This window comes from Varanus komodoensis, unplaced genomic scaffold (assembly GCF_004798865.1).
Source record: "Varanus komodoensis strain SLA01 unplaced genomic scaffold, ASM479886v1 scaffold18_1, whole genome shotgun sequence".
Taxonomy (NCBI): Eukaryota; Metazoa; Chordata; class Lepidosauria; order Squamata; family Varanidae; genus Varanus; species Varanus komodoensis.
The window spans coordinates 4,777,846-4,801,675 of NW_025335548.1; the positions used below are offsets into that span (position 1 = coordinate 4,777,846).

Genomic DNA, 23,830 nt, shown 5'->3' on the forward strand with positions numbered 1-23,830 from the left:
AATTTAAATCTTTACTTGGAAATTATTTTTTTGTGTAAACATTTTAAGCCTTCCCAACTGTCCACCAGCACCCTAGTGACAACAGCCCCAAATTCCCCTTTCTGTACATTTCTCATCAAACTTCTGTTCCCCTGGGACCTAAAAGAGCTTTATATGCCGGACCTACTCTGGTTGCCTTATCAAGAATTTTACTCCTCAGGGGGGGAAACAGAGTATGGCAAGACTAGAGAATTTTCTGTTATTATAGCCCACTGAACCCCATGGCTTTCCTCTCTAGACCACTATGTGCTATGGTGCTTCCCTACAGAATCTCATCCTTGAGGAAGAAATGTTGGAATATCCTTTCAAGGCAGGTAGAAGAAAGCCTTCCTCGCCTAGAGAGAAGAATGATTTACTTCCACCACGATCCTGATTAAGACACCAAGCAAGCAGAAAGCAGTGGGTATTTGTTTTTGTACATATCTATTGGGGGAGAGGGCTATGAACACACATACACACGGCTGATATGTAGGCCACATGGGCAAAAGGTTGTCTATGCTTTAGAGCAGTGATCCCCAACCTTTTTGGCACCAGGGACCGGTTTTGTGGAATAATTTTTTTCCACGGATTGGGGGGAGGGGGGGCAGATGATTTCAGGATGATTCAAATACATTGCAGTGGTGCCTCAAACTTAATCATTGCAGGAGGCCGTTTGAACTCTGAATTGTTTGACATCTGAAGCTATGTTCCTCATTAGAAATAACGGAAAGTGAATTAATCCTTTCTCAGACCCTGAACAATAGTTATCTCCATAAACTTAAACAGTAAATACACATAATTTCATAATTTGGTAAAAATAACACTATTAAATGCCAAATGTATTTATTAAACCTTAAAAATATGTAAATATGTGTAAAGGTAAAGCTTTTCCCTTGACATTAAAGTCCAGTCATGCCTGACTCTAGGGGGCGGTGCTCATCTCCGTTTCCTAGCCGAGGGAGCCCGCGTTTGTCCACAGACAGTCTCCGTGGTCATGTGGCCAGCATGACTAAACACGGAACACTGTTACCTTCCCACCTTGTACCTTTTTATCTATTTTCATTTGCATGCTTTTGAACTGCAAGGTTGGCAGGCGCTGGGACGGAGCAACAGGAACTCACCCCGCTGTATAGATTTGAACCAGTGACCTTTCAATCAACCAGCCCAGCAGCACCGCAGTTTAAACCACTGTGCCACCTGCATCCTTAAATATGTATAGTCCTGTATAATAAAAATTGCATTTAACTGCCCAATTTTTTAGTGAGGAGTGGTGAAGCAGAAAAGGATTGAGAAGGAATGGTAAGGCAGGCAGTTAAAAGCCGCTCAGAAAGATCAAAAAGGGCACTCACCTAAAAGGCACTGAGAACAATCAAAAAGGCAGGTAGTGAAAGGGCACAGATACAACAAAAGACAAGAGACAACTTGGGAGCACAACTAATGACGTTTATGCAGTGATCACTTTTTTTTTCCTCTGTGCCTACAGTTCAAACTTCAAAGAGATTTTAAATTTACTCTAACATATGAACTCTGGATCTTGCCCACTGCTCACCTCCTGCTGTGCGGCCTGGTTCCTAACAGGCCATGGACCAGTACTGTTCCACAGCCCAGGGGTTGGGGACCCCTGCCTTAGAGCATGATTACTTGATAGTACGCAATTTCCTTATGATTCATTTTTAAGGGGAAGAAAGCATTGATAATTAATATAGATGCAATCCTATACATGTCTACACAGAAGCAAACCTCTCAGAGTTCTATTAGACTTACTACAGGTAAGTGCCTATGGAATAGCCTAACATACCAACTTTAAAACAATATATCCATTCAGGTCATTCAACTGTATTGTATTTGTTAGGTTGCTAATTTCTAACATTTACTAACTTTTGAAAAATATTTCCTGCAGAATATAGCAATGAGAAATCCCTGAAAGGATTTTCAGTCATGATGATCTTGCACAAAAAATTCCTAAGGGTGTGCAGATAAGGATTACAAAATCTCTATTGTTGTTTTATGTCTAGAACCAATAGAAAAATACTCCCTCTGTTATGGAATTTAAGCAACACTTAATTTATTGAAGTAGCACCATCAACTTTCTCTCTCTTTTTGCATTACATCTCTACTGGATCAGGAATGCTGTTACTTATAATGTCATTCCATTATGTATATAAGCAAATATATGCATTTAAGATATAGGAAATGATTCAACATACCAATGGAACTGCTTGTATATTATTATAGCTAACCCCACTATAAAAGAACGGCATAAAGCAGACTGAACTTTTTTTTAATTGTTAGCCACTCCCCAAAGAAATTAATAAATTGGTGGCCATACAAAATTAAAAAGCACCTTTTCCACCTGAGGGAAGCTTTGAAAGTAAGGATTGGGTTAGATTAAAATGACCCATTTTGCATTTTCAAAGGCATTCCTCCAATTAAGCAGCCTTCTGCCAAAAGAGGAAAGCTTTGAAAATGTGACTTGTACAGCTGCAGCCAGCCTGTTCTGCTCTTTCAAAACTCTCCTTAGAAGGGCCAGATGAAATTCAACAAAGGAGAATTTCCACACCCCAGCTGATAGCATCCCCAAACTGAGAGGTGGGAAAAGATAACAGCCCAGTTTCCAGATAACCATGGCAAATCATGGGTTAGTATTGTAAGCCGTCCTGAAATGTCAGTGGTGGACAGGGCACAAAACAGATAGATAGATAGATAGATAGATAGATAGATAATTTTGCTCAGCTGCATGCCACACATGAACCAATGTGACTTTGCAGAATCAGTCTCTAACTGTAGACTGCTGCATCTTATACAAACCCAAACATGGGTTAATCATGAGTTCAAGAATCCAGAGTTAACCTAAAAACTAACCATAGGTTAGCAAATTAATTAACCCACGATCTGCTGCTGCAATATAAGAACAGGTGAAATATTTCAGGCACTTCTAATCACACCTTTATCTTATTTGATTATGGAAAGTTGCATATTAAAATCCCAACTCTTTTTACTGTGACAGACACATGGCTAGCACTGGGTAAGAATTATTTAGGTAAAATTATACTTAGTTATTTAATAGCCCATGGCTGTTTCATGCTGACAGAAGCTAGTGTACCCAATTTTTGCTGATTTGTCCGAGCTACTATAATCCATCACCCCATACAGCTGGAAAATGTCCTAAGTCTTCATATTTTCTGTCAATAAATATATTGATCAATTTATTGATCAATAAATATATATTATCTATCAATAAATAGATAGCAGTTACAAATGCAGTATTAGGCAAGACTGTCAGTTTTGAAATTATAGATGAGTGATTGTTACTAAGTACAGTTCTTTGGGTTGCTAAAATTTATTTATGTAAATAGTAAACAAAGTATCTTTGTTTTTTTCCTTAAATTCAAGCAATATAAAGATATTACATATTTTTTCTTCACACTTTAATAATGTATTCATGTATTATACTATGCAATGGGCAGGTGTGCTGAGGTGGATAATTTATTTTTAAAAACCAAATTAAGAACACAATCACCAAAACAGTACAGAAATGAAAATAGAGAAAACAGTCAGCTTAATAATCAAATCATCAGACTGGAAATTAAATAGCTTCTTGAAGATGACGCTCATGACCATTAACTAAATTTATGCAAGTACAGTGGTGTCTCGTACTTCGAACAACTCTAGAGTTCAAACGTTAAAGTCAAGATAAAATTGCTCCAAAGTCTGAATGATGCTTCCACATTCAAACCACACATGAAGTGAAAAAAATGCGATCGCAACATAAACATGATCTGTTGTGCGCCCAAGTTGTCTCTCACTGTGAAACATCTCTTACATAACACTCATGCATTTTCAGTGCTTTTCTTCACTTTTTCGCCTTCAGTAAGGCACATTAAATGCACTAATATAACATTACTGACATAAATTCTAATACAGTGGTGCCTTGTATGTATTAATTCATTTCAGGGGGCTGCATTTGCTGTTTAGGTTAATTGAAATGGGTATTGTTTAGGGTCTGGGAATGGATTAATTCACTTCGCATTATTTCTGATGGGGAAAGCTGATTCAGACTTTGAACAATTCAGAGTTCAAATGGCCTCCTGAAACAAATTAAGTTAGAAGTATGAGGTACCTCTGCCAATAAAAATGTCAACATAACATTAAATTCACATTAAGGGCACAATCCTGTGCTAAAACAGTACTGCATATCAAGTTTTTCAGTCCCATTAGGCCACAAATACTTGACCTGAAGCATTTGGAAAAAAAAAAAAAATTAAGGCACTTTAAGAGTGCTTTTTTTTTTCCTCAAATACTTTGGATCAAATAATTATGGCCTACTGGAACAAAGAATAATATGTTCAACTATCACAACTACATTTGTTGTGTTTAGTAAATACAACTAAAATAAAGTTGCTAATTTAAATCACTCTCTAGGGCAGACAGCTCCAATCTAGTGCTGGACCCAATAGCACAAGCCAGAATTGCTTGGTCCAAAGCACTTTAAGGGTACTTTTAAATTTTCTGATGCAAGTTAACTTAATTTGGAATGGTGGTTTTTATCAGTTCAAAATTTCCTGGAAAACACACATCATTAGGGACAGTTAGGCAGGTCCTGAAAGTTAAAGACCAGGTCTTAGAACTGTCATATGCACTGTAAATTTGAACAGGCACTATAGTGGCAATCAAGTTAGCTAGTTAAAACTAAAAGTACAGCAATGCCATGCTAAAGTATTTATATTCATCTATCATCATTAAATGAAAACAAGTCTGAGAATAAGCCATGCAGTTTATTGGACAGCTGCTGTTGTTGTTAGTCACAAAGTCGCATCCGACCCATTGCGACCCCATGGACATTATTGGACTTTAGTCTATTGAATTATTTCTAGCTGGAAAGCCTGGCATGTCTGCACATTGCCTGTTGGTTTTAGTAGTGTAAAGTGACACAAAATTGTATTTCTTAGTTTTGTATCTAACAAATATCCCCCCCCGGGGGGGGGAGCTTACAACCATAAAACAAAAGCAACAACTACACATACACACAATGGTTGAAGTAGCAGCCCCTTCCATCCCATCATTCCTGAGCTCAAACCTGCTGCTTCCCAAGGCTGTTTTGGGTTTAAAACCAAAGCTGGGGAGAAAGATTCTTACAACTGTGTCTCATAGCTAGTGCAGGCTTCGGTCAAAGGAGCTGACTTGAACTTTTCACTCACTTTTCCAAATTGAAATGAAAAGTTTAAGAAGTTCAACAGTACTATCTCCAGAAGAAAGCAAACTACTGCAATTTACTGCACATCTTTTTGTAAAGGCAAAAAAGTTCTTTCTTCTTTAAAATAATTCAGCAAACAGAAACCATTTTGCACAATTTGAGAATGCATTAATCCTTAGTCACCATGATCTACATAGCAAGCAGTTTTTGTTCAATAATCCAAAATATGCATGTTAAATTTATAGTTTAAGCGCCCTGTAGCACCAAATGAAGAGCAAGAATCAAGAGATTTGTTTTTACATTGTATCACAAGAATCAATCTTTACCCTGTATGAGCTCCCAAAACCATGGGAGATCTCTCTGGACCTGAGAGAAGGAACGTAAATAAATTTTCTCTCATCTTTTCATTATCCACCCTATTAACTTTTTGCTAAAATAGTTTGAAAGGTGGTATTTCTTATGGATTCTAAATTTTAAAGGTGTCCTCTAGTAATTCCTAGTTGTGCCTGCAGTTACACAGCCACTTGAACTAGCACTGAAAATTAACAGAAAGCAATGAAACCTTGACAAACCAATCAGTATAAAATTAGTATTTGCTATCATCGATTGCCCAAAAATAAACCTGCATCAAGTTTGACACAAACAGTATAAATACATATTGTCACATGCAGGAGTATTACCACCACTGAAAAGTAGTTATTTATCATGGCAATTTCCTAGGGAAAACAACAAAAACTTCTGTGGAACTTCCAAGTCTAATATACTCAGTTCATTCTGTGATACCTCCCAGTTTGTCTCTTTTTGTTAGGACAGACCAACAGCTAAAGAATAAGTAATTCAACCAGAAGATGCTTCACAGGCTACACTTCAACATTCGATGCAAGATTTTGTTGCTAAAGCTAAATGTTTCATTCTATGATATAGGCAATGCCCAATTCTTGATCTTGGGAAAATGCCGGAAATGGAAAAACTCACACAAGGAGGGTAAAAGATGACACAGCAGCCCATATTGTATTTCAGGGGCAAATATCCTGAATTCATCCTCTCTCCCACTCTGTACATGGATAAGCCTTACCCAGGAGGAGGGTGCTAAGCCACAGCTAGTCACTGCTCACTCAAATCTGAAGACTATGTTGCCTATACTACATCCCAGAGATCACACTTCTACACATTTTTTTCAAGACATCTAACAGAACAGCTTACTTCCCTATTCTTTAAGAATATGGGTAAAAAGGAAGAAGGTCAATCATGCTTCTAGAACTGATTTGCCATCCTAAACATCACAGAACATAATAGGACTTCTGCATAAGTATGCCTGGTCACCTTATGGCTGTGACCAAAAGGCATTTAAATGATAACTAGCCTACATCGGCATATTTCAAAAAATATCATTTCTTACAATGTAAGACTTACATGAATAGCAGAAACATTAAAAAAAGAAGAAGAGCTCAAAGGTAGCAGAAGGCCACCTAGATGTTCTGATCTCGATACCCAATGCTTAAAATGCTAGATATTAAAGAACTAACTGGAATTACTCAGCGGTGAGAAACTGCAGATACTCAGATTCACCTTCCGATTACCATTTCCTGATGGTTTTTGAAAACCTATCCCTGGTACTGAGGGCAGAAATGAAGCCACGCAAGCCTCAACTCGCTTTCTTTGGAGATTCCAGTGTCCACTTCAAGAGGAGGATGGTAGCCGGGCCTTAAAAAACACATCCCTGCGTCTCCCCCCGCGCTTTGGCTGCAAAGCCACATGGCTGGCTGGCTGGCGGGCGGGCGGGCTGGCGGGCGGTGGAAGTCGCCCAGCTCCAACTTCCGTTTCTCCTTGCTAGAAAACTAGCACCCCTTGAGGGTGTGCAGGAGACCCGGAGTGCGGGCCCGGTTCTCCCACCCTGGCGGCGAGGACGGCGCCCCGTCACATGGCACAAGGCGGCAAGGGAAGGAAGCGCGCAGGCCGAGGCAGGCACGCGCCCAGCCGCCGCGGGCGAGCGAGCGAGCGAGCGAGCGAGCATCCTTCTCTTCCCCTTCCCCTCCCCTCCGCGTGGCCTTCCGCATCCAGCCCCACCACGAGTCCTCTCCCCTGACTGCCGCACTCACTTCTCCCCCGAGCCGCCCGCCTCTTTGCCCGGGCCTGCGCCGGGGCCATCGTCGCCGGCGGCCGAGGACGGCGCTTCCGCGGACGGCGCCGCCTGCTTCTGCTGCGGGGGCCCCTTGCCCGGCTCCTCCAGGATCCCCTCCGAGCGGGTGCATAAGGAGCGGCCGCCGCACGGCGGCAGCCGGATAGGCGGGCGGCCGCCGGCAACCGTGGGCAAAGCGGGATGGAGCCACCTCAGCGCCAGGCGACGGCAGCAGCCGAAGCCGCCGCCGCCGCCGCTTATCCCGCCAGTGTGGCTGAGCCGCAGCAGGTCCCTCAACAGCGCGGAACTCCGCAGCCGCATCATTCTGCGCCGCCCTTCCTCGCCTGCCGCCGCCGAAGCAAGGAGAAATGTGCCTCAGCCGCTACCAACCGACCGCGCTTTGCTCACACCCAGCGCGCCCCGCCTCAGCAGCCCTCCCATTGGGTGGTGGCTGCCGTAATCGTCCGGCGCCCTCGGAGATGATTGGTCTGCCCTGCACGTCAATTTAAATCCTTCTCGGCCTCCCCCGCCTCCAGAAGACTAGAAGATGTGGCGCACTTGGAGCTGGGCCTGCAGAGTCTGAGGCGCGGGCGGCGGCGGCGGCGGCCAGACTTGGGGTCGCCGCCTCCGCCAGTTCCGAGAGCGCTTTCATAGGCGGTGCGTCCATTACGACGACTATGCACAATTACAACTTATTAAACCGGCAAGATAATTATTTGATATTAAAGCACCTGGTCGACTGCCTAATCCCACTGTATAATAGGATTCCTTGCTACCCACTTCATTATGGAGGAGCATTCTATGAGGTAGAAATGGAACACGGCAATGAAGGAGAATGGAACTTCGGGGGAAAAGAACGATGGCTCGCCACTGCTTCAGGCAGTCCCTGGAGCCATGGATTGCCTCAATATTTTACTTTCTTCAGCTGCTGACAGATCTCGACACACTATGATGGACCCTAAAGCTGATTATGCCCCTTTTCCACAAACTGCACCCCCTTCAACTGCATATCTCCAAGGGGTAGCCCTATGATTTGGCTATGCAACCTTGCAAAAGCTAGAGCAGAGAAGGAGCTGTTTTGCACCGTCGCAAAGAAGCTTTAGCAGTTTATTTATTTATTTAGCAGACTTACATGCTTCCTCCTTAAGAAAAGCACAAGACACCTTTTTGGGTGCACCCCCTTTACAGCAGTGCACTCCCTTCAAGCGCAGAAGTGTAGGCATCATGCCACAACTGGGAAATAAAGCCAAAGCATCACTCCCAGAGGAAAGTGCAAGAGGAGGCAGCCCATTCTAGTGTGTCCGGGCCTCGCTGTCTCTGAAGAGGAAAGGACCAAGCGCTTGCCCAGAGGCCCAGACAGGGGCAGGCCAGTGGAACAAATGGGCAGGAAAATGGTGTGGTCAGGCAGACGCTCAGGAGAGCATGTAGCTATGTGATTCGGCATAGAATTGGATTAGATTGACGGGAACTGGTCTTAGCCCAGAGGCCCTCTTGAAAGCTTAGCTTCACTGTGCCCACTCCCCCGCCTTCCTCTCACATGCTCAGTCATATTGTACATTCTTGTTTCTAATACCTGCAGTTGATAAACTCCTTTCCATAGTGTGAGCGAGATCCATGTGCTTTGCCTGAGTTGCTGAAACAGAAAAGCAAAGGAAACAGCTGCTGGCACACCTCTCTAGCGATAAGGGTCACTAAACTAGGAAGGAGAATGCATATTACAGGTTCTGCCTCAGAAATGGGAGAAAGCTCTTTTCCTTTTGCAAAAAGCCAAGGCTCAGCATGGAAACAATCAGCACGATGGCAATAAAATGACCATTCATCACCTTTTAAGTAAGCATGGTAACAGAAACAGTTAAGTGTTCTTTTGAGGTGTCATTTGAGCACATTTTACATATGTAGCACTTTCTATTCCTGATTCGTGTAAAACGTGTGAAAAATGAAAGGAACAGCAGTAATATCATTCTATAGTTACCATAGATACAATTGACTTTCATGGCATACCAAATGTGCTGCCATCTTCTGGAAAAAGGAAAAACTTCAGTCCGTGTATTAGAAACCACACTCTGGCTCTAAGATGGTTATTAACTTAATTTTGTTTGAAATCTCCTGAATACCAGACTAGGATACACTATTAATAATCACACAAGTTATGCTGCCAATTATAACAATAAGGACTACATTCTTTAAACAGATATATGAAAATCACAGTCTTAAAGGGCTACAGGATTAATAATGTGCATGTGCATCATTATATACATTATTTTGCTATAAATCAGTGAAGAGCTTGTTTTGTTAAAAATCCTTAATTGTATGCAAAATAATATTTGCTTCCATTTCAAAGGTAGTATTTTAACCTACTATACAAAATCTCACGAATAAGCAATCAGGCAACATTATCTAGGCTCTAAAACTAATGATTAGCACAATGGTTGTTGCTGCTGTTTAGTCGCAAAGTTGTGTCCCACTCTTCACAAACAAAGGTAGCACTATTTTATCCTAGGGCTGTCACTGTTTTCCTGGTGGGGTTCCTGTACCTTTAGCAGCTTCGTGTTAGGCAAACACTGGGGAGGCTAGCAAAGAGATCCAAGTGGTAAATAGTTTTGTTCAATTTCTTCATGTTATGTTGCTCTTAAGGCACCAGAGCCCAGCTGGGGAACCCTTCAAAATCTAAAACCTATAATGAAGTTACCAGAAATATATTCTTGGGGGTGGGGAGTAAATACTTAAAAGAGTACTAAGAGTAGGAGCTTTCCTTTAAAAAAAAAAAAGACCCTAAGCTTACAAGCCTTAAAAATCATTATGGTGCAGCAGCTAGCTTTGAAGCATGCTAGAAATAGCTATCTATGCTAAGATCTTGCCTATGGATGAATTTTACAATATATTATTTCCTTGCTCCTGTCAGATCTCTGCTTCTGTCTGATTAGGGAAAGATGCATCCTCTTAACACCTCCTGTTACACAGTCATGCACATGTTCACAAGTGTGTGTGCCATCTGGAAGCCAACGGATGATGTGGTTAACTTTCACAGTGGGCCAGACTATACAAAATATAATCATTGCCATCTTTGTCTCTCCTTGGCAGCCATGCAACCTATTACAAAGGTGTAATTGATAGCACAGTACAATCTAACACATTTCTCCCCAGAAGTAAGTCATACGGAGTTCAATAGGGCTTACTCTTGGAAAACGAGGCATAGGATTACATCCTAATGTACTTTACTGTTTGAATTTCAAGGTTAATCAGCAACTTCTGTTAAATTAAGCTGTATGAGTATTGCCCACATGCCGTGTTCTTTAAATTCTGTTCTTAATGGGGCAATGTTCTTTAATACAGTGTGCTATCAGCACAATGCTGAGTGTATTGGATGCTTTGAAACTAAACCATTAACCTAGTAGAATAAAGGGCATTCTGTATCATCTACTACCAAGCTGTAAGAGGAAACAGTTTGCACTGTGCAATCCCTCCATTGACTGGTACTGCTCAGGAATCATGTTCAGTCATGGCAGAAGAGGCACATGTCCCAGTCTGCTGAACACGATTTATGTATACTTTGTACCCCTGCTATGAATGCTGTTTTAATGCAAATTGCAACATGGCATGCGGTTTATCAATGTTTAACTTAACAGGATCATTTATGTGCTTACTGAACTTGTTCCTTTTTGCTAGTCACTGAGTCTAGGCTCTTGAGCACACCTGGGCACTTTTATGCAACTATAACTAATGCTAAACTTCTTCACTGGTAAATTTATTATGCCTTACAAGGAATGCTATAGGCATGCTACAGGCATGTCACCATTACACCAGCAGAACAACTACCCTTTCCAGTGTGTGTTCAGGAGAGGAGGGAGAAAACACAAAAACAGACAATGCCCAAGTGGTTAAAAAAGGCAGACATGACCCCCACCCCTGGCTTCTTGCAAAGACCCCCAGTGCCTGGCCTTTGTGGACAGAGAGCGTACCTATATATGAGGATTAGTGCCTCCCCTCAATATGGATATTTTACCCCCAGCTGCTGTGGGGCAAATATGTTAAAACAATACAATAAGATACAATATTTGCATTTTTATGGGGTGGCAGGGGAGACACATACAACACAGTTATATATTACATCAGGTATATATTCCATCACAGTATAGTTTGTGTTTCCCAATTGCCTTGCTTACCTGGGTGAGGTGCTCTGACCTGGAAAGCCTGGCTGCTGGCACAGACTGATAGTTTCATCCAGAGTCCCAAGGTGAGGTACCTGTTAGAGTCCTGGGTAGAGAAGAGGTAGCAATGGGCTCAGCAACTTATTTCTGGAGACAGGTACTTTTGTTCAAACACTACCTTTGTGCGGAAATGCCATTTCTCTTTTCCTCTTTCCCTCCACCAAAGTTCTTCCTTGTGCGCCGAAGGTGTCTGTGACCTGAGGTTGATGAATATAGTCCCAGGCCACAAACCCTGTCATCAGAGTTATGGTCGTGCTCTGTGGTATTGATTTTCTGCTAGTTGTACGCTGTGATTAGGTGCTGAGTTACAGGATACCCTATGATCAGTTGTGGAGATGTGGGCAAGGTGGTATTTGACACAGGGCAGCTATTTAAAAAAAAAGATCTCTCGCATTAAAGTCAGTGGGAAGGAAATAATATGTGCTAGTTCTGTGATGCAATTGCTCTATCCACAAGAACGTGCCTGTGGATTGCACACAGCTATAAGATATGGCGTAAGTGTACTATTCATGACCATGTCTGATTTCAGCCAGTCCACTAGTGCTTTTTTACCAGCTGCGTGTTCTATCAGCATATCTGTCATGGTAGCAATACATCTGCTATGCTGCTGGGTTGGCAGAGTTTCCCCAAAATCCTACAACCTGAGGATGCAGAACCTCTATCAGTCATGTGCCATATTGCATCTCTGAGGACAGTGTTTTGTGATACCAAAGGTGAAACACTCAGGACTAAAATAACCCCTTAAATCAGCATATGGTGGCACCAGGGGGATGGTGGGGCCAAAGCACTTTCTGCCAGTAACTTAACTTTAGGAGAGGCATTTCAAATTTTTAATAGAGAAAGGAAACTTCAGAGTCCAGCAAACCATGAAATGATTAGTGATTGGACAAGAGGGTGCGGCCTCTGAGGAACTCCAGGGGCCCCCGTTGAGACCCCACGATGGCCAGACTTTGCTTCCAGGCCTGAGTGCCCACCCAGGCCAGAATTTCAGAAGATCAATCAGACTATGTTTAAACCGAACCATTTGACCATGTAGATCACAAGAAGACACAAATGGTTCTGAAAGAAATGGGTGTGCCTCAGTGCTTGATAATTGTGATGTGTAACCCATATTGTGGACAAAAAGCTACTGTTAGGGCAGAAAGTGGAGAAAAAGAATGGTTTCCTAGGCAAAAAAGTCCAACAAGAGTGCATTTTATCTCCCTATCTGTTCTTGCTATATGCAGATCATAGCATAAGGAAACCTGGGTTAGGATCAGAGGGAGGAGGAATAAAAATTGGCAGAAGGTACATCAATATGATAGGCATGTGATATCATATAACTGGCAGAAAGCAGCAATGAATGGAAATGGCTCCTGATGAAAGTGAAATAACTGCAAAAGCGTGACTGCAGCTGAACATTAAGTAAACAGACATCATGTTTTACAGAAGAATTACACAATTTTAAGTTCTGCTTTAAAGAAATGAGAATTGTAAGAGATTTTGCATACCTTGACTCAATCTTCTATTCAAATGGAGACTGCAGTGAAGAAAACTGACACTTGGAAGGGCAACAATGAAGGAACTAGAAAAGAAGGGGGGCCAAGGTCAAGTTCATCCACAATATTGTATTATTGCTCACTATGTCTGGATATAAAAGCTGGACAGTGAAGAAAGTTGACAGGAAGAAAAGTGATGCATTCAAAACAGTGCTGAAGGTGATCTTTGTGAATATGCCACATTGCTGGAAAGACAACCAAATCAAATCAAGCCAGAACTTGCCCTGGAAGCCAACACGATGAAACTGAAGCTGTCATACAGGGCAAAACTCACTGGAGAAGACAATTATGGTAGGGAAAGCCAAAGGCAGAAGAAAAAGAGCAAGACCAAATATGAGAAGGGCTGATTTCACAAAGCAAGTCATAGCCTTGTATTTACAAAAACAGAGCTGCGGAGAACAGGACATTCTGGAAGGCATTTATTCATGGGATCACCACATGTTGGAGAGGATTCGATGGCATGAAACAACAACAACAAAATCACATAGTTCTGCTATGAAACAAAATTTGAGAGTGTGGAATTATTCCATTCAGCTGTTCTGAAATTCAGAATAAAAGAGTGGACATCTCTGAGCTATACTAACTATGTTCTGAGGCTGCTGAGATAGCAAGGATGCATAACTTAGGCTCACCAATGGTCTATAGCTACTTGGAACAAGGTGAGACTTTGTACAGTGGAACGTATTTTCTAAGGTCTACTCTGACTAGTCATTGAGACATGCCATCCTTTTTTTCTGGCTGTATTTCACATATTGCAAACACATGCAAACTAGGTCAATTTGTGTGAGACGACTCTCCTCCAAATTTGCTTTGGCTCTAGTAAGAACAGCTTAAACATTTACATTTGCAGGTAAGGAAATGTTTGGAGGGAGATGGCAACCAAGATTTGCTGAGATTTTTATTTTATGTTGGTTTTTTAAAAAAGAATTGCTCTTCTTTTAAGAAGGTGCATAGTTTATGTGACAGAAAACTTAACAAAGCTAGTCCTGTTCTTTCACACCATCTCTAGAAATGATCCAATGATCTGGCATAACCCAGTCCCTATAAACGCACATCTTAAACAGGAGAACAGGGGAAAGTGTTGAGGATGAAATCATAGAATCACAGATCAGTATGGCTAAGAAAGTCCAAGAAGGCCATCGGGTCCAAGCCCCTGCTATTTATAGGACACATATTTACACCATCCCATTCAGATAACTGTCCAGTTCCTTTTTGAATGTCTCAAGTGTGAGAGATCCCACAACCTCTCCCGACAACTGGTTCCACTCTTGTATTGCTCTGACAGTTATCGCTTTTCCCAGTATCTAGCCTGAACCTGGTTTGATGCAATTTCAGCTGATTATTCCATATCCTATGCTCCCATATGAGCAAGAAAAGATCTTGTCCTTCCTCTTTGTGACAGCCTTTCAGATACATATCAAGTGATATCATGCCCTTCCCACATGTCTTCTCAAGGCTGAACATGCCCAGTTCTCTCAGTCTTTCCTCACAGGGCAATGTTTCCAAACCCTGGATCATCTTCGTTGCCCTCCTTTGTGCCCTTTCTCATTTTTCTGCATCTCTCCTAAATTTTGGTACCCAGAACTGTTCACAGTGTTCCAGATGAGATGAGACTAGTGAAGAGTATATAAGAGATATAAATATATATCTGTACTAAGCAATAAGAACCACACCTGCTCAACTTGTACCTGGAAAATCCAACAGCGTCAACCTTGACCCAGTTCACCATGGTGGCAAATCATGAATTATGTATCAGGAATGTGCAACACTTGTGATCTGCTGTGTCTTTCTGTGAACAATCTCAGATCGGTGTGATCAGACGGTGTCAGCACGACTTGGCAATCCAGCTCTATGGATTGTTTAGGGACTAAGCAACCCAGTGGTCAACCTATTATTTGCTTTTAATTAACCCATAATTGGCCACTGATTTCTGTCGACAACAAGGCAAACAGTCCTGTGACACGCACACATGCTTCTGCTATATTACTAACTTCAGCAAGCATAGATTCCATTTTTTGGAGATACCCATCTCCGTTTGCAGCCAAGTACATGTGACTTTTCTGGCTTCTGCTGGAAACTCACTCCAGCTGAGTCAAGGGCAAACCCATCTCCAGAAGTCCAAGATCCTGTCCTACACGTTCTGTTTGCTCTGCACTGAATGCTTCCCACTGAATGTTGTGGAGTAAATTTATGTCTTGAGCTATGACTGCTGAATGGAAAAAAATCACCTTGCAGACGTTTCTAATAATCAGTGTCTTGCAGAGCCAGCTCTACCACTGAGCAGAGTGAGGTCCCAGATAAAAAACGCAGGAGGGGGCAGCCCCCATGCATAGCCGGCTGCTCTCAGGTTCACTGGAGGTGTTGCTACACCGCCAGTGTTGAAATTCAGCTGTCAGCGTAGGCACTTTATGTACATGGAATGGTGGGGGAGACATCATGTCCTTCAACTCGGGCAGTAGAATGTCTTGGCAATTCTAGTGTTGGACTATATATCGTATTCAAGCTCTCCAGATAGTAGGGGAGCCACTTGACCAATTGTACGCAGCAAGCAATGTCTCCATTTTCTTATACATTAGATCTTTCATAATTTTTCCAGTAATCAGATTATCTCAGAGTATAGATGTTTCAAACAAAATTCAAATTCCTAATTTGTGTGGAAAGTCTCATGAAGTAATAATGCTATGGCATCTTTATATCTATTATTATTATTATTATTATTATTATTATTATTATTACATTTCTATGCCGCCCCTTGCCGAAGCCTCGGGGCGGCTTACAACACAATAAAATACATTGCAGTCATTTTTCCTATAATATCTAAGCAAGAAATCCAGCTTACTATATGACTCCATGCAAATTATCCTTTGCTCATGGTTGCATTTTCATTTAGACAGTGCAAGAGAAACTTTCTTAATCCCTTAGCAGAAAATAGATCTGGAAAGAACATGGTAGAGGTCTTTCTAGTTCAGGCACATCCACCAATAACAGTTTGAGCAAACCTATAAATCCGCTCATCAGATCTAAAGGAAAAGATATTAGATAAGCAGCAGAAGGATTATCTTGGAAAGTGACATGGAAATTTTTATTTTGCTATTTCATACATAATGTAGAAAAAATGCTTTTCTGAGCAAGAAGCCTTGGATCTGCCAGATTAATCCTTTTTTCGAGAAGCAAATCATATCCCCCTCAGCAAACTTAAACTGCCATCGTCAACACGGCTTATCTGTATGAATATAGACATTAGACCCACTGGGCACACAACTTTGTTGTTTTTAACTCTGCACGTTGAAAATAACATGTATTTTATTCTGGCACCAATTACCTTTATTTGCCAGAGTCATTCTAAACCTTATGGGAATCATTCCTATTCGACAGATTCCTCAGAGGAGACAGAACAGAAGTATAAACAGTAACTATGGTAATTTTAACTCAGAAAATATGTAAAAGTAAAAAAACCTGGAAAACAGTAATCTGATAGCCAGATGGAAATATGATACATGAAGGAATGGATGAAGGCTCCTAGTGTGATCAAAACAAATACATTAAATATTCTACAACATTCTTCAGTGAAAACATTGCAGCTTCATGTTTCCATGTAACATGATTTTCAAACCCAGAAGGTACAATCTTATGTGTGTTTAGACAGGATTGCTGGGAAATACTGGACATTACAGGATTGCTTTTCTGTTTGAACATGCCTAGGATTGGCATCCCAAAAAGATTAACCCTCCACCAGGGCCAGCTCCAGGTTAGCAAGGATCCTTGGCATGCCTTGCACCCAGCCTTCTTCAGTGTTCATGAGGCCCCCATACTGCAGCAGGTAACAGGTGGGGCCAGCTCTATTCTCCCAACCTTCTAGCCTTATCTAGGTCTGCACCTGCATCTATATCAGAAGGCCACACATCACATTTCTGCATGCATTGTTATGCAACATATTGTAGGTGAATGAATTCCAGGGGTGTGAGTGCTGATGGTTTCCAACAAGGCCTTGAGCTGTAGAAACTGTGGGGTCCAGAAATCCCACCACTTTTGGAAGCTGGATGAAAAGGCCCAATCGACTGGCCAGTTAGTAACTGCAGGGTCAGCGGCCAAAACATTCTATGGAATAACATTCTATGTCGTGAGTGGAGCCGGCTAGAGCCGGGGGTCAGACTAGATGGCCTGGGAGACCCCTTCTGACTCGCTCTGTTTTTGTGTTTCTATGAATAACTACTTGAAACAGCAGTTACGCCAACCTGTAGAAATAGCAAGCTTGTGGTCAAACCACCCAGGGGACTTACACCATTAGCCATAAGGTGGTTACTGACTTGTGAGTCAATGTCTAATGGGCAGAATAATAATTGAAATTCTGCAGGGTGACTCAGTGACTGAAAAAATATAAAAATGGGCCTAGCAAAAGTCCAATGCAGGGCTCCTAGGGCATTGGAACAGTGTATACCTTGGGAACCCACAACGTCCAGGGCTTAGGCTTACCAGGCACAATCACAAGCCACACTAAGCCTCCTTGGGAAGAAGCCACAGTGCATAGGGACTTGCCCCCTACGCCTGACAGATTATCACCCACTTGTCAGCTTGCCATGGCTTGTTTCTCCCGTCATCCTCCACCCGGCTGCTGCCATGTATTCAAAGGGGTTGTGCAGCAGAGATCCTCATTTCCTCATTCCCTAAATCAGCATCCTTTCTGCCAGTGGTCCACTGGGGTTCCTGGCTGATGGGAGAAACTCCCCACTCTGCATCAAATTGCAAAAATTGCTTAAGTCCTTATGCATATGGTAAAGCGTATACAACCTGTCTTTTCCTGCTATGAGGTATAGTCAGTTTTTCCTTCCATTCTCTGCTCTGCCATGACTTTATATAATGCTTGCATTCCTCCTCTGTTCTGAAACCCTCATGGACATTTGACAGCTAACAGCAGAGTAACTGAACAGTCAAGATTGACAAAAATCCCTACCTCTCTTCCTGAACTCATTAGTGTTGCTGCCATTCTTGTTCATTCGTTCTCAACCCTAGAGTGGAGTTTTTCCTCTCCTAGGAATCATGAGGAAAGGACACCACAGAGTATTCCAAATGTGTTCATAAGTTTTTATTTTTTATTTTCACTCTTGTGCAATTGTGCAAGAACAAATGACTTGTTGCTTGTCATTTTGCGCAAATTTCCCTTTCATGAGATATGCATAATGTTTGGGATCCCATTCACTTCTCTGTAACCCTCAGGTACAGCTGACAGTGATAAACAGAGCTGTTTTGTTACAAGCACAAAGCTTACTTCAGTGTAACTTGAGGCAGCCAGTTTTTTTAGGTGTTCACTAGCAAAGGACACATCAAAGTGGAGGACATTGACAAGAGAGGAGGTGCTGCAGGAGAGAGGGACATGCTGACTTCAGTGCAATGTCAAACAGCTGTTAAAAAAAAAAAAGATGCTTGCTTGCAAGGTAAGTGCCCAAGTGGGGTAGCTAGCCTTGGCTAAATAGAAGACAGGTGCTCTTGTGGTATTGCAACAATGCACGACACTGAATGAACAAGCAGGTAAGCTTGTGGCCACATTCCTGTTTTCATAACAGCACAGATATTTTTTTTTCTTTTCTGGGACCTGGTGTGGGAGTAGGGGAAGTTTTTCTCAAGAGGCACTGAAGTGGAGGATGTCATTGACAAGGACATTTGCAAGAAGTGGGGATCTAGCTACCCTGAGTTGGGTAGTGGGCAAAACTATTTGCTAGGCAAAGTCTAGCAGACTTAAAAGCATAAGGGAAGGTTGCAGCTGTGTTCCTGCAGTCAAAAGGGCTCAGAAATGTATTTGGTTTTGATGGTCTTATGCAGGAATGAAAGAGTTTCCCTGATCACCTAGCAAGGGCAGCAAACCAATTGCTCAAACATCACTTCCCTTGCTAGAGAGCACCTTAAAAGGTCATTTCATGTTGCAGTGAAGTAAGCTTCCTGCCTGAAACAAAACAGCTCCATTGCAAGCTGTGGGATGGTCATGAGGGTTAAACAGCAATGAGCAGAGTACCCGAAATTACACAAAATTCATGGCAGAGTAGATGAATGCAGAGGAAGTTTGCACACAGTTCCTAGCAGTGTCACTTATGTGGGAGCAAAAAGCTCTCCAAACCCCCAAAACAGTTATGAATGCATTTGGTACACTCTGTCATATCCCTTCTTATTAATTTCTTCAAAAAACCACTTTTAAAATCTGACGCTGAGAAGGGATGATGTACTGCTGCTAGATCACAAGAAGCAGGCAGGGGTGTCTTGCTACTCTTGCTGGCTGGCTCTCTAGCCATTCCAACAGCCCATGGAAATAAATCACCTTGACAGCATCACATGCCCCAGCAGGTCATCCTGAGATCAAGTCACCCTAGACCAAAGGTTCGCAAACTTTTTCAGCTGCTGCCCCCTTTCCTCTTGGGCAACAAACCTAGCACGCCCACACCTCTTTCTTTGTATTTGGTCTATACTGCAAATTTAAAACAACCAATCACTGCCCCCCTGGATCTTTCCACCACTCCCAGGAGAGCAGTACTTCCCACTTCGGGAATCACTGCCCTAGACAAGCACATGCCAAGTCTTGGATTCTTTGGGTAGCTTATTTGCACAAAACCTCCCACAACAGATAAACCACTCCAGGCTCAGATATCACACAGAACCACTCTGTGACCACCCACAAGGACAAGCCGCTGTGACTTCATGAGATACATACAAACCCCGTCACTGAACAGGGTTTGATCTCCCATTAGTGAGCACCTATTGTGACTAGTTTTGTGCAAATGAGCTCCTCAGCAAGTATGATTGGATAGGACAACATTTCATGTCTGTACCCTTTTGAATTTAAATTGAATTTATACATGCAGTCTCTATGAACTAATAAATCAGCCTAAGTATAGGAGAGTTCTTGTGGGCTGCCTCATTATTTCAAACTCTTTTGAAATCCCAGCTCAGATCTTTGACTAGCTTTGAGTCACAGTTCATTGGCTGAAAATCACAGAGAGGAAAAGCAATGATGTTGCTGTTTTAGGTTTTGTAACTGGTACCCAAGAAGTTATCTTTACTTATTGCAACCTGCATAGGAGAGCTTTGGGGGCAGTGTGAATGTGTCAGAAATTCTGGGGATAGTGTCAGAAGTCCACAGTGTCAGAAATTCTAGGGTAATGTGGCTGGCATTGTTAAAACAGAAAGCAAGAAGGAAATGGGACCAGGCGTCTGGGATTCAAGGACCTGGCTGACACCAAGACTCAGGCAATCTTGTTAAAGGGAGTTAAATTGCCATTACCTGAATGGCAAACTGTTGGCAGATCTGGGGCCAGCACCATGGGACAACAGGGTCTTAAAACATATGGTGTCTTGGGAAATGTGAAGGACTTCTTCCAACAAGAGTGCCTGGAGATAAGAAAAAAGCCTGCAGCTATTACAGGGCCAATGTAACCTGGCAGCCAAGGAAGGATGGGATCAAATGGCCCCATGAAAAACAGATAAGAGCACAGTTTGAGATAGAAATAGGGGGCAAATGAAAGTATGGATTTAAAGCACAACTTTGCCTATTGAGGGAAATAGCGCAAGGTTTAAAAGAGGAGTAAAACAAAACCAAGGGCAGACCCATCAAAGAGAGCCAGAAACCCATCAGGAATAATGAGAACTTATCACCAGCCAAAGAAACGCAAGAGCTTCAAGCTCTATTAAATATATAAAGGTAAGTAAAGATCAAGAATTACAGCTATTCTGGGAGAAGTGCCGCTGCATAAAATGAAACAGGAATTGACAGCTGCCAAGTTAAATGGAGCTTGCATCATGGGTAATAATCAGTGTTATGGCTCTGATTTTGGTTGCTGTGATGAGGAAGGTTTTGATAAGCTATGCTGAAGTCTATTGAGCTCCTAAGTAAAAGCACCCAGAAGGTGAGCTCGAAACACAACACCATTGTCACCAAGCAGAACAACAAAGCAGCACTACAACCACAATAACCCGCAAGGAAATGTTTCCAGGAGACATAAGACAATTAACAGCAAAATAGAGACCCCTAAAAGAAGCAACCATAATTGACTGGGGTGTGGCTGTGATAAGATATTACTGGGACAGTAATATTATATCACTTAACATAATGAAGTCTATGTGGGTTTATGCTATCTCTGCCTTTATGCAAGTTGCAAATAAAACTTTTACAGTGACTGTGCCATATCTGGGAAAACTGAAAAAAATGCAGTTGGGAGCTGTAATTTTAACATATAAACTCAAGAAAGTTGGGGAATATTTTATGACTAGATGGATGGTAGGACAAATTTTTACAGGACACAACAGGGCCCGATTCAAGGTGTTTACAATACATATAGAGCCCTAAATGCTACTGCTAGAACATCTGAGGGAACGCCTATCTCCATACATACCAACCTGATCACAGAGGTCATCATCAGAGGCCCTTCTCCATATCCCTCCCCACGGGGAAGCAAGAGAGGAGAGGGTGAGTAGAAGACCTTCTCCATAATAGCACCCCGATTATGGAACTCACTCCCATCTGAGACTCAGCTGGCCGCAACCCTCTATTCTTTCAGGTGCCAGTTAAAGACTTACCCTTTTCATGATTATTTTGGCGGGTGAGCTGTCTTTTATCATTTATGTTGCTGCTGCTACCATATTCTGATTTTAATGATAGGTAAACTTTTTAGTAAGTACAACTTTTATCTATGTTATTAGGCCATTTCAATATTTGGTTTTATATACTGAAATGTTTAGTTTTATGATTGTTTAGCTTTATGATTTCTTTCTTTTTTTCTTAATTGCATTACTACTTTATTAGTTCATTTTATATTATGATTCTTATAAATTAATTGTATTGTTTCAAATGTTTTAAAATGTTGTTTATTATGTTGTGAGCCACCCAGAAAGCCTATGGCTAATGGGGCAGCATACAAGTTAAATAAATGAATAAATAAATATAAATGATGAGTTGCTACAAGAGGGAAAGAAAGATTTTATATGTAAGTTAACCCAGTCTTATTATATATACCAATAGTGGAAGATGACATTAGCAACAAGGATGAAGAAGAAATGTGATTAAAGGAGAAGAAATACAATACAGAGTAAGTCATTTTCAGAAAGGAGGAAATGGACAGGGCCAGAGTGAAATTGTGAAGATTTTTTTAAAGGATACTGGGAAAGACTCGATCAGGGTGGGATCAATGTAATTCCCAAGCTCTGTTAGATGTGATTAAACAGTTGAAAGCAGCTAAGAAGTTGTAAGGCTCCAAACTTAGTCTCAGTAGTATGTGTTAATGTATCAAATATGTTGCAATCTACAAGGGCACCCCCAATGTTATGTGCAATTCGGAAGACAATGTAATGCCCTCCTTAATCCTGAAGTGTCAAGAAGTGGTTACAAAGCTTTCTTAAGGAGCAGTCCTGCGGCCCCTAAGCAGCATTCGAACAGACGCTGGGATTTTTGGATCAGAGGTCAGAGACAGTCTTTCAGCCTTAGAACTAGGAAGCTGAATCATGCCAGCTACCTCCCAGAGGTCAAGAAAGCAATCTCAGAAAGAGACTAAAGTGCTTTAGTTGTAGTTTTCTGGTGGACAGGGAGGGGAACTATTGGCATCCTCTACCAGCCAGCTTCCCTCCTCTCTGAAAGGCTTTCCTTGATGGGCAAAAATGCCCCTCTAGGCCACATGTAAAAAAGCATGAAAATCACCTTTGCTACTCAGAATAAGATTTCATGAACCTTAAAGGTTTTAGATTGTTTTAATGCTTTACTAATTGGTCTTTCTTTATCCCATCCAACTCTTACTGGAATGTATTATTCACTCTCAGTCAGTTTCTGCTCTCTTCTTTACTCTTAAGTATGAATAGGCTTCTCCTCATCTTTTCTTGTAGCCCTGGCTTCCTTTTCTTTATCAGTTACACTTACAACCTTACTTTAAAATGCTTGCCCTCTGTTACTCCCAGTTTATCTCTCTTTGCCTTTGCCTTTGCGCTCCTTTCAGAGTTCTGTACTCCCTGGTAGGGCTGTCATGAGAAGTTAGATTAATGATTTTGTATATCACACCTCTATCCATTTTCTTTGGCAGCACCTTATCTCTGGAATTCATGGCCTGCAGATATTTGTATGACTTAATCCCTTCCCACAACTCTGTTTCCATGTATGTTTTCTAATTAACAGGGACAGTTTATACTGTTTCTCCCTCCATTATCTCCCCTTACACCTTTCTCTTCCCTTTTCCTCATATGTTTATTTACATTGTGAGCCAGAGGATGGAATTTTATTGTTATCAGTTCTATAGCTTAGGCTTGTGCAGAGCCTTGTTTTTATTTCAGAACATAAAATATTATTTCAGATGGAACTTGCAACATAATGCTGTACTGTGTCCTAAGCTCCTAATGGAAATACTCCCATTCAGGATTCCAGCCAGCCGGCCTGCTGCGTCCTTCTCCACAAAACTGTATGGATTTCTAACATAGAAATCCCATGTTTTCAATTTTTCTTTTTCAGCCTGGAAAACCACAGTGCAGATCTCATCGTGTTGCATTTCCATTTCATACAGTTGTACTCATGTGGAAACACTCTGTGTCTTTATGATTAAAGGTATAGCTGACAGTCCCCAAAGAGGCCAAAACAGTGCGACACGTTTACTATTGCAGCAGAATGTAAAAGAATGAGCTGACGTTATCCTTTGAGTTTTGCAAGGTACTACTATTAGAAGATCATTGGCAAATTAAAGTGACTTTATTAAAATGGTTTATTCTTACATGGAAACCTCATCTGCTTTTTGTT

General features: G+C 41.8%; 1 protein-coding gene across 4 annotated transcripts in view; it reads right to left on the minus strand.

The window, feature by feature from the left end:
• The window catches only part of GLS (glutaminase), a 74,961-nt gene extending 67,260 nt beyond the window's left edge, over positions 1–7,701 (minus strand). For all 4 annotated transcript variants that reach the window (XM_044427140.1, XM_044427139.1, XM_044427142.1 and 1 more), the window contains exon 1: positions 7,312–7,701. In XM_044427140.1, coding sequence (XP_044283075.1) covers positions 7,312–7,655 — 344 coding nt within the window. In that variant the 5' untranslated portion in view covers positions 7,656–7,701. The remainder of the gene's footprint in view (positions 1–7,311) is intronic.
• Between the last annotated feature and the right edge of the window lie 16,129 nt (positions 7,702–23,830).